At 43.0% G+C, this 11,077-nt stretch overlaps 1 protein-coding gene across 1 annotated transcript; it reads right to left on the bottom strand.

Annotated features, from left to right (window-relative positions):
- On the bottom strand, positions 1–9,858 carry Cd160 (CD160 molecule). The gene is made up of 5 exons (XM_028789668.1): positions 9,843–9,858; positions 8,059–8,328; positions 4,465–4,791; positions 1,842–1,973; positions 1–387 (listed from the first exon to the last, which is right to left on the bottom strand). The coding sequence occupies exons 1-5, from the start codon at positions 9,856–9,858 to the stop codon at positions 371–373; spliced, it is 762 nt and encodes a 253-aa protein (XP_028645501.1). The 3' UTR covers positions 1–370.
- Positions 9,859–11,077: the final 1,219 nt, after the last annotated feature.

Raw genomic sequence — 11,077 nt, 5'->3', positions numbered from 1 at the left:
TTTGCAAAACATTTTCTTTATTGGCACCGAGGTGAGAGAAGCCAACCTTGCTCTGGCAGTAAGGGAGGAAATTCAGGAGTATACCAACTGCTCTACCAGATTCTTGGGATGTTTTTGTTGGCTGGGGTGGAGGCATGGCACTCCAGTGGAGATCAGAGGACAGGTTGTGGGGGTCAGTTCTGTCCCTCCACCATGTGGGCACACAGGCTTGACCTGAAATGTGCAGGCAGGCACCTTTACTTCTTGACCATCTCGCTGGCCCTCCAGGTGCTTGGAGTACCCGGCATCCGTTCTATGGACCAGTCTTCTCTGTGCACATTGTCAGATTTACCTCACTGTACCTTCCTCTGAAGTTTTTGTTTTCTCATTGTCATAAGGTTTGTGGAGCTGTAGAAAAAAAATTAAAAGGTTGTATTATTACCTCACAACTTAGGCTGGCTGTGAAATAGAACACCTGGTGTGAGAAGTCTCACCTGTCACACATCACCTGAGATGTGTGTTTGGTAGGATTTCATGACTGGAAAGGAAATGGGGAAAATATATGAACATAATATATGTGTTGTGTGGGAGGTGCAGAGGGAGGCACAGGGATCCAGGAAATTCTCTTTTTCCTCACCTGAAAGGAAGCATTATAACTTGGTCTCCATGATATTGCTAAGGTGCAAGAAAATGTGTGTGTCTTTTTCTGCTGAACACTGCCTCTTCCATAATTCTACTAGGCCTGAGTTTCAGAGAGATGAAGAAAAGGAAAAACTAGCTGTGGCTGTTGACATCTGCAATCCCAATGCTTGGCGGCCAGTCTAGGCTGCTTGGGGAGACCACGTCTCAGTTTCTCTCACACACAACTTCACAACATAGTAGTACGAGTCAGCTTTGGGTTTTGTTTGTTTGTTTTTGTTTTGTATGTTTAAAGCTTCTTGAGTATAGGAGAAAACAAATAATCGAATTTAAAGCTTTGTTCTTGACTAGCAAAGGGAACCATAAGCAGAGACTTTGTAGTCCTGGGATGGCTTTGGAGTTAAAGGTAGTGGTGATAGTGCAAGGCTGGACTTAGTTTCCCCTTGGGGTTTGTACTGTGCCTAAAGAAATAACATTAACAAGAATATAATTTATCCTGCTAGGGAAATTTGTATTTAGTGAACTGTGAATAAAGGGACAGAGCACTTGATCCCCAGAGCCCCTGTGTGAAAGCTGGCCCGGTTTTAGCATGTCCTTGCCATGGGTGGCAGGTACAGGCTCTCTCCATCTGAGAGATGCATTTGCTTATGAAGTTGTCTCTGGCCCTGTTTCTGGATATATGAAGAGGCAATGTGAAAATGCAGATGTTTGTAATGGGGATAGAAGTGCTTTGCATGTTATAGGGCATCATGCAGCGTTCGAAGGGTCTGCACTACATCCTGTGAGGGGCACTCTTAATTCTCTCATAAGTAATAGGGATGTTTGCTTGGAGGTGTTGTCTGAGATTAGATTTACCAATCTCTCATACAGTTTACAAGAAAGATCTATGCAATTGTAGAGCTTACATTATAGTATCATTCAAACTAGTTCATTTGTTTAGTGGTGAATGGAGGTAGCAGTGTTTACCGTCTTCCCACAGGCCTCTTCTAAGAGGTCTGACCTCTTACCCAGTGGAAAGTCCGATCCATCTGTCTTCACGTAGAGACAGAATTATGAGGACATTAATTCCTTAAAACCTGTGTCACCCACATACTTGTTTGCATGCTTGGGGAAGACTTTTTCCTCCCTAAGAGCTTCCTTTCTGTACTTTTCCTCCTAGGAAATAATTAAGCTCACAAAGATACAGACTCAGCTTGGAGGGCTGAAATCTCTTGTGGACATACCTTGAAGGGCCACCAGGCTGGTGACCAGCATCCCCCAAGCCTTTACTTGCAGGAAGCCTGAACTGAGAGTGCCGTTGATGTGGCTGAAGTCAGGGTGTGACCTTTGTCTCTGTCTTATCTCTGTGTGGTTCCCTGTTCCGGGTTAAAAACAGAATCATGGATCAAAAGAAGGCTCCAGAAGGCAAGAGCTTCCTTTTGTAGCATTTCCTGTGTAATCTCCAAGAAGGCCTGGCGCTTAATTCACTTCCTGAACAAATATTTTTGATATCTGTGAGCTATGGTATTTATATTTAAATGTAGTATATTAACACAGAATCTAGCATTCACCAGAGACAGAAATGCAAGTAGGCCTCCAGGAGCTCTAGAGTTTTGACAGAAAGGTAAAACAGGTTACCCTGCACTTTGGGTACTTTGGGTTTTTGCTAGATTTCATTCATTATAAACAGTCTTCTGGAATGGATCAAGTCATTTAGCATAAGTTAAAATCTCAGGTGCTGGAGTAGAGCTGGGGCTTCTGTTGTTGCCTCTCTGTGTGAGTGTTGAGTATGAATTGTCACAGGACAATGATAATACCTCCTGAAAGTCTGTAGGGATTAATACAAGCACAATCCCTGGCACACACTGAGCACCCAGTACTTGGTGGGCATTGTTTTTTAATGCCACCTGTTGTCTATCTGCTACTTTCCAGAAGGAACCTTATTTCCACAGTTGATGGTCATATGTGCTGAATAATTAAGTAGCCTGAGAGGATATAGACATTCTTTGTTGAGGAAAAGTCAGCTCAAGTAGAAACACTCGGGGTGTATGAGGAGCTTATGAACACTAGGTTTGAAGGAGCAAGGACTGTTCCACCTCATTCTGGTGTGCAGCACTTGGCACTGTGCTCAGGACGTGCAGTAGGTTATTCATTCAATGAATGAAGAGAGGGCAGGGAAATAGCTACTCTTCAGTTTAACTAGAGCAGAGAAGCTGCATAAATACAATAGAATTGCCTGGAGCAGTGGCTTTCAGACTTCCTCTTCCTGATGCCATGACCCTGTAATACAGTCCCTCATGCTGTGGTGACCCCAACCATAAAGTTATTTTGTTCCTACTTATAACTAATTTTGCTACTGTTATGAATCATAATGTAAATATCTGATACACAGTTCACAGATCGAGAACCACTAGGTTTTACTAGGCTAACTTGATTAGGCATTTCAGACACTGAGAAGCCATTAATTCTTTGAGTGCCAGCACAGCGTACACAAGCTGACCTTTTAGATATGTCTGCTGGCAATCTAGAATGGATTGGGACAGTACTTAGAGTTGGTAGCCCATTTATTGAACAATAAGTCCTGTAGAAAGTTGAAAGAGAAATGATTGGTAATCTCAAGGATCTCACTTGTTAAAGTCTAGAGAAATACTTCAAATGTGATTCAAGAGACTTGGAGAACATATTTGGAAATATCTTCTTTAAAAATTTCATATGAGCCGGGCGGTGGTGGCGCACACCTTTAATCCCAGCACTTGGGAGGCAGAGGCAGGAGGATTTCTGAGTTCGAGGCCAGCCTGGTCTACAGAGTGAGTTCCAGGACAGCCAGGGCTATACAGAGATACCCTGTCTCGAAAAACCAAAAAAAAAAAAAAATTTCATATGAGGCTGATATATGGTTTAGTGGTTAAGTACTGGTTTAGCACGCTGTAGGTCCTGGGTTCAATCTGCAGCACTGAGAAGAGTTCATACAGACAGCATGCTTTTTTAAAAAAGCCGCTGTATATCTGACAGTGTCTGTCTTCTCACATATTGGTTGATAGTTTGGCTGGGTATAGAATTCTAGGTAGAAGATACTTTTTCCCCCCACAGAATTTTTGAAGGTTTTCTCTAAGATGGGCCCTTTATAAAGCTTGACTAGGGTTGTCACATTTATTGTATTGCCACACATTATGTGGTGATGAAGCACATGCTACTGTTCTATTGAGGAGGTAATGGAGCAGGGGAGGCATGCCCATCATGAAGGACACAGTCAGTGATCAGAAGCCTTGTTATCTTGGTGAGCTCAAGATCCAGAGTGATAGTTCAGGGTTCTGTCAACTTTCTGACTTCTGATTCTAGAAAACTGAACTTATGGGGGCAATCCACACTTTTGCTTTATTTTTGTTTTTTAATTCATTGGTTTGAGTGGATTCCTGTTTCTTAGAGCTGAATGCTTCATAGGGCAATCACCCATTTTATTTCAAACCCATCTCTGTCTATTTGAAGAAATATAGCTTCATCACTGGGAGAACTCCAGAGTAAGTATCAAAAGGCCTAAGTTGTAAACCTGTATTTTTATTAGCCCAGTCAATTTGTATCATTAAATAAATTTCTCCAGCTTCTAATGATTCAGTCTTCTAATGAGAATGAAAGGCATTCTGTAAAGATTCAGAGTAGTAAAGATATAATTACCTTTGTATATATACTTTGAAGAAAGGTGTAAGATAAGCTGCATCTATCTGCTAATTGAGGTGTCAGCAGAGGACTGGATAATAGGAAGGATTCTCAAGGGAACTTCTATCTAGGACCTCAAATAGCTACTTGAAACTCCCACTGTCTGCCCTGTTCACTGTTCCTCTGATGGCATTAGGGATATTAGGGACTCACCTGTGACTAGAACAGAGAGAAAATGTCCATGAATATAGAATTCTGGCTTCTGGCTTTTGGCACAGCACTGGTAGGTCCCACTGTCTGATGGTATAGCTTGTTCTATGGTAAACACCAACTGAGATGACTTTTCAGTGATACCATCTGTCCCAGGATCTCTTTTAACCCTTAGCTGTTCTAAACTGTTCTCAGGGGAACAGTTATGAGGTCTGTCTTTGCACCAGAAGAGTATTAGCCCCTCAGCTTCGTCTTTCTTGTGCCACAAAGTACAGGTGAAGTCCAGTTGCCCTCCTTTCAGGGATGCTGAGCTGGTGACATGAATGCATCCTGGAACGGAATGCAAAAGTTAACTGTGGGAAGCCAGGGTTCCTCAAGTCCCATCTAGCTGGTCCTTGTCCCTAGAGTACAGTCTGACACTGACAGATGGGAAACACAACTTCTAATTGCTTCTGTGACAGTAAGCACACTGCCTGCTTCTAATTCTCCTGGGAAGTGAGAGTTAAGGGACCAGATATACACAGGTAAAACTTCTACACCATGCTGCTGGGGCCCATGACAAATAAAACATGAGCCCCGTCTTAGTCACTTTTCAGTGATGTGACAAAACACCATGACCAAGGCAACTAATAAAAAAAAGTGTTTAATTTTTCTGGGAGGGTTAGAGTCCACGATGTCAGAGCAGACATGGTGGCAGGAATAGCTGAGAACTCACATCTCAAACTGTAAGCAGAAGACAGAGAACAGTGAGAATGGAGAGAAGATTTTGATACCTCAAGCCTGTGCCCCATGACACATCTCCAACAGAGTCATATGACTTAATCCTTCCCAAGCAGCCACTACTGGGGAGCAAGTAGTCAAATGCCCAACCAAGACTTACTAGGACATTTCAGTCACACCATCACGGCTCTGCTCTCAGTGTACAACCAAAGTAAAACTGGCAAAAAATACTGCACTTTGTTCTATGGTGAACACTGAGGTTTCAGGCCATGGTCCCTCGACAGAGGTGAAGGCAGTAGCCATGATGTTCCTGGGCCTGGAGGTGGTAAGGCAGATGGGTAGGGGGAAGCCCTACCAATGGGGAGAATGTGTTTGCCAGACAAAGGTTTGTTCCTGTGTGAATGGATGCAAACAGGTGCTCTGGAATGTCTTCCTACTTCAGGGAGAGAAACTGGATGTACACCATAAAGTCAGATTTCTGGGAAGCTGTAGCCTGTCTTTGGCTACTTTGTGGGTTCTTCTTTCTTCCATCCCTTTGCACCCCCTAACACTAGAAGGGAGATAAGAAGGATAGAGGGGAAAGGCATAGCATTATCGTTAGACTGCTTTCTGCTGATTAGGGGTGTTGAGATCCTTGGGGCAAGTTTGACCTTCCCAGGCAGGATATCTAATTTCTTCTTGTTTCTTCTTTGCACTTGAATACTACTTAACAAACTGCAGTCTCGGGGCCCTAGCATTTATGTACCCTCTGTAAAGTACCAGAATTCCAAACATCACACAATCACAGAAACTATCTGCAGATGGAAAAATAATGCCCTTGCTAGAGCATGAGGCAAATCATAGTCAGCTGCTGTGGACAATCTGAAGCAGCCCCATGTTCCACACTTGGGATTAAAATGAAAGCATATTCTCATAATATTTCTGTGTTTTTCAAAGAAACCAAAATTCTCACTCCAGGAAGGCCTTACTTGGAATCTACAGGAAGTACGGAGAGAAAAGAAAGCTCCAGGAAGCTCCAGGAAGGTGGAACAGGGATCAGAGATGCCAGGAGAGGTTCTCGGGCACCTTTTCAAGCCAAGATCAGAAACAATGGTGCCTCAAAAACTCTACTCTCGTGGTATGATTCCACCAAGGTAGCTGTGGCCAGGCAAGCCCTGAAGAAATCCCACAAGTGCAAACAGGTCCCTGAAAATAAGGATTGGGGTGGGGAACAGAAGTAAACAGGGGTTTCTACCTTGTCCAAGGGAGCCCATGGGGAGCAAAGTTGAGTGGCAAACTGACAAAAATGAAAAGATTGTATGAGCTGCTTGAGAGCGGCAAAGGAAAACGTTCTCATCAGTGGAAGACAGGCGCATGGCGGCCACCAAGCAGTTCTCTCAGCGCACCTTCGTGGTGGTAGAATACCAAGGGACCTCACCTGGTTCACTGACACCATGAGTCCAAGGGTTGTGTATGCAGAAAATCCCTCCATGGTTGCTACACGTTATTGTAGTGTTTTCAGCATGTGAGCAAAAACTAGTACATGGATGCTACCAGAAGATGGATCACCTGGGCAGACTGATTAATCGTGACCAGTGTGGGAATTGCCAAATGGAGTTGGTGTGACCCGTGCCTGCTGCCTCCTGTCGCAGTGCAGTGATGGTAGCTGCTGTAAGGCTGCTGTAGAAGCCCAGCCATGGATGGAGCATGAACTATTGCTTTGTTCTTCCAGCTGTCTCCCCTCTTCAAAGGGCAAAGACCTCAAAGGGAAATGATTGTTTTTATTCATGCATGTAAGTGGTGTGTGTGTGTGCTCGTGCGCTTGAGGTGTGTGTGTGTGTGTGTGTGTGTGTGTGTAGGCCAGAGGATAGCTTCAGTGGCATCTTCAAGAACACTTTACTTTCTTTGAGACAGGGTCTCTAGCTGGATTGGCTGGCCAGCAAGCCCAAAGGCTCTTCCTGGCTCCCCTCCCCCTCCCCAGTGCATGCCTGGCATTTTTGTGTGTTTGGCTAGCACTTTACCAACTGAACTGTCTCCCCAGCACAGGTCTTGGTTTGCTTTTGTTTTAACACAATCTAAGCAAATTATTTAAGCTGCATCAAACTTTTAGAAGATTTATATATTTTATGTGTATGGGTGTTGGGCTGCATGCATGTATATGTATCATGCACATACCTGGTGCTTAAGGAGGTTAGAAGAGGGTATGAATCCCTTGGAACTGGAGTTACAGATGGTTGTGAACTACCATGTGGGTGCTGGGAATTGAACCAGGCCTTCTGTGAAAGCCCCTCAGCTGCTTTAGAAATGTATATCTGCATGCCTTTGTGCTCCAGCATTTGTAAGTGTTGAATAGGTGTGATGGTTTGTATACACTAGGCTCAGGGAGTGGCACTATTAGGAGGTGTGGCCCTGTTGGAGTGGCCATGTCATTGTGGGTGTGGGCTATAAGACCCTCATCCTAGCTGCCTGAAAGTCAGTCTTCCACTAGCAGCCTTCAGATAAAGATGTAGAACTCTCAGCTCTGCCTGCACCATGCCTGCCTGGACGCTGTCTGCTTCTGCCTCTATGATAATGAACTGAACCTCTTAATCTGTAAACCAGCCCCAACAAAATGTTGTTTTTATAAGACTTGCCTTGGTCATGGTGTCTGTTCGCAGCAGTAAAACCCTAACTGAGACAATAGGTTTCCAAAGATAGATTTGAAAAGATGCTCTTACATTATCAGAAATCACTATCAAATTATACGGTTACTATAATTTAGAAAGCTTAGGGGTTCCTTCACATGTCTGGAAGAATCAGGGGATCTTCACAGACAAATGAAATCATGCAGGGAGAACATCCTTCCCCTGAGCCCAGGGTTCTCCCAATGGCTGCCTCTCCCCTGGGACCTAGCCTCACCACCATGTTGGAAGTTCACAATTGCCAGCAGGATAGCCAGGGCACAGCAGCTTTGGCCAGGGCCCATCAGGATTCGCTTGTTGTTGTCGTCAGCCCCAGGAATTTCACGTAAATGTTGACTTTGACGGTTGTTCTTTGGCTGTGCACTCCTGAAAAGCATGGGGAGAGGCTCAGGAGATGAAGGCTTCCAGGCCTCCAAGACCAGCTTTCTATCGTACTTGTCGGGGTTGTTCACAGTGTGGTGGAGATGAAGAAAACTGAAGGGTATAGCTGGTTTGGGAGTGATAGAAAAAGATCAAGCAAAGGAGAAGTGGAGAAAAGAATTGGGGGTTTGGGCTAAGAGACTCTGCCTATTTTTCCTGGGCTCATTTGGCAAATAGCCCCTGATATGCATATGTGTGTATTGTATATGTGTATATACATATGAATACACATATGTAAATACATGTGGTAAAGTATAATATGTAGAAAGGAGAACAAGAAAGGGTAAATATTAGGGGGTGAGGAAGGACTGAATTCAGGTAAAGGGCACTTGTATCATGAAAGAAGATAAGCTAATTTTGTTCTAGTTTCAATTCCATCATGGATATTTCGGTGATTCCTAAGAACTAAGAACCATACTGGATAATGAAAGTGTAAAACCCGACATGAAGTCCCCCAGCTTCAGAATAGCTGTCCTGTATAGAAGTTTATTGAGATGCATAGACTTTGGGTTGGGCTAATTTTAGTGTGTGTTTTTTTTTCTTATTTGTAATTTCTTTACAATAAAGTTTTAATTTTTTAAAAAAGTTGTTTGGTTTACAATATTGTTTTCATAAGGCTCCCCTCAGGTTGAGCCTATTTTCTCCTAATATTTTTATTACTATTATTATTTATATTTTTATATTCTAATCTTGGTTAAGCAAAAAAACAGGAAACTGATTTGATAAATTTGATTCATTCATACAAGAGAATATTATTCAGGCATGTGCCTTATACCAACATTTCAGTCAATGAGAGGCTGCCTGTACATCAGTGGTACCAAGAGATGTTAATGAAATGGGGACAGGAATGAGTGACTGGAAGGACAAGAGGAAAAAGAACAGCGGAAAGGAGAATGGGGAAAGAGGAAAGAGAAAAATAGGGCAGAAGAGAATTAAAAACCAGAACTCCAAGAAAACCCACAGGGAAGGGTCCAAAGGCTTTACAGACCTTAGCAAGCTTTGCAAAAGAGAACAAGCTTACAGAATTAGAATGTGTAGATATTGTCAGTGGAAGCACACACTTAATCCCAGCACTTGGGAGGCAGAGGGTGGCCTGGCCTACAGAATAAGTTCTGAGACATCCAAGGCCACACAGAAAAACTCTGACTCAGAAAATCTTTTTGCCTTTTGCCTCAACTGCCCCAGCTGTGATTACAGGTGTGGGTCTTCCAGACTGGCATATTTATGTTTTAGGCTAAATTTAAAAATTAAGAAGGCTGTAAAGTAAAAACGTTGTAGTGAGTGAAGGTTACTTTAAGACTGAAGTAAGGTTTTTTTGAGGTGCTGAGGATTTGGGTTTTTTTGAGGATTTTCAGCCAGGATTTGGGGCACAGTGTACTGACGTGCAGGGTTCAGCAGAGTTCAGCCATCTCCCTGCCTCTCACCACTCCCCACTCACTCAGTTATTCAAAGAGATTCCCAGTCCTGCAGGCTCCAGTCACGGGAAGTGCTTTATCTAGGTGTTCCATTTCAAACTGTTGGACTGTAGTTTTACTGTACACTGTCTATGTCTACATTCATAACTGCTTGCTGTTACGTTACCTACAGTATTCTGCATAGTAACATGCTGTGCCTCAGAGCAAAAGGTTGTACCATGTGGCCAAGGTAGGCACAGGCTATGCTATCTTGATTTCTATGTATATACTCTATGATTGTGCAGCCATAAAATCATCTAGTGATGTATCTCTCAAGGTACCATCATCATTAGTGATGCATAGTATAAATTATTATGAAAATGGAGACTTTCCACTGTGCTATAATGTAGCAAGAGGGTCCTTAGCAAATGCTAGTGACACACGCTTGGATTTTTTTCATATCAAGAATCATGAGCCAAACCAACCTCTATTATTTATTTAAAAACTGAACTGTGTTAGTTTTATAAATAAGGGCTTACATTGTGTCTATCATAAGTTAACATGTCAAAAAGGGCAGAGTTATACATATAAAATGCCACCTTTTTACTGTACATTGTATCTAGATACATAAATACTTATTGTGTTACAGTTGCCTATAGTATTTAGTATAGTATGCTGTGCAACTGTGTTGCTCAAGAGCAAAAGGTTGTATCATATGGAAGGTATGCAGAGCCTATCTATGCCATATGAGTTTGTACACATACACTCTATGATTTTAAGAATCTTCTGTATGTTTATATATGACTTATATACATTTTATGTATATATATATATATGCTTTTTGTGACAGGGTTTCTCTGTGTAGCCCTGGCTGTCCTGGAACTCACTCTGTAGACCAGGCTGGCCTCGAACTCAGAAATCCGCCTGCCTCTGCCTCTCAAGTGCTGGGATTAAAGGCGTGTGCCACCACTGCCCTTAAATTATATATATTTATAAATGTATATTTAAGTACTTCTAGTCCATAACTTCTTGACTAGGTGTACTCACAAGCTTTGTGGTCACTTTTTCATTGGTGTGACACAGCAGCTTACTGGAGCAACTTCAGGGAGGAAAGGTCTTCTCTGATTATGGCTTCAGAGGGATTCAGCCTATTCTAGCAGGGAAGGCTTGAGAGGGTGTCTCTGTGGTAGAGGGAGCTTGTGGCTCAGGTTTATTCACATCACAGCAAGCGTCACACAGAACTAGGCTAGAAGAGGCTGGTAGGCTCACCCCTAGTGAGTCCAGGTCTCCCCCGCCCCCATATCTCAAGGTTCTGAAACCTCCTATAGCAGCAGACAAACTGGGGAATAAGTATTTAAAGACGCTGTTGGTGTACATTACAGACCTAAGCTTCAACATTTGAAGGAGAAAGCCAGAAATATT

The sequence above is a fragment of the Grammomys surdaster genome, unplaced genomic scaffold (genome assembly GCF_004785775.1).
Source record: "Grammomys surdaster isolate TR1022 unplaced genomic scaffold, NIH_TR_1.0 125849, whole genome shotgun sequence".
Lineage (NCBI taxonomy): Eukaryota > Metazoa > Chordata > Mammalia > Rodentia > Muridae > Grammomys > Grammomys surdaster.
This window is presented reverse-complemented; position numbering and strand designations above follow the sequence as displayed.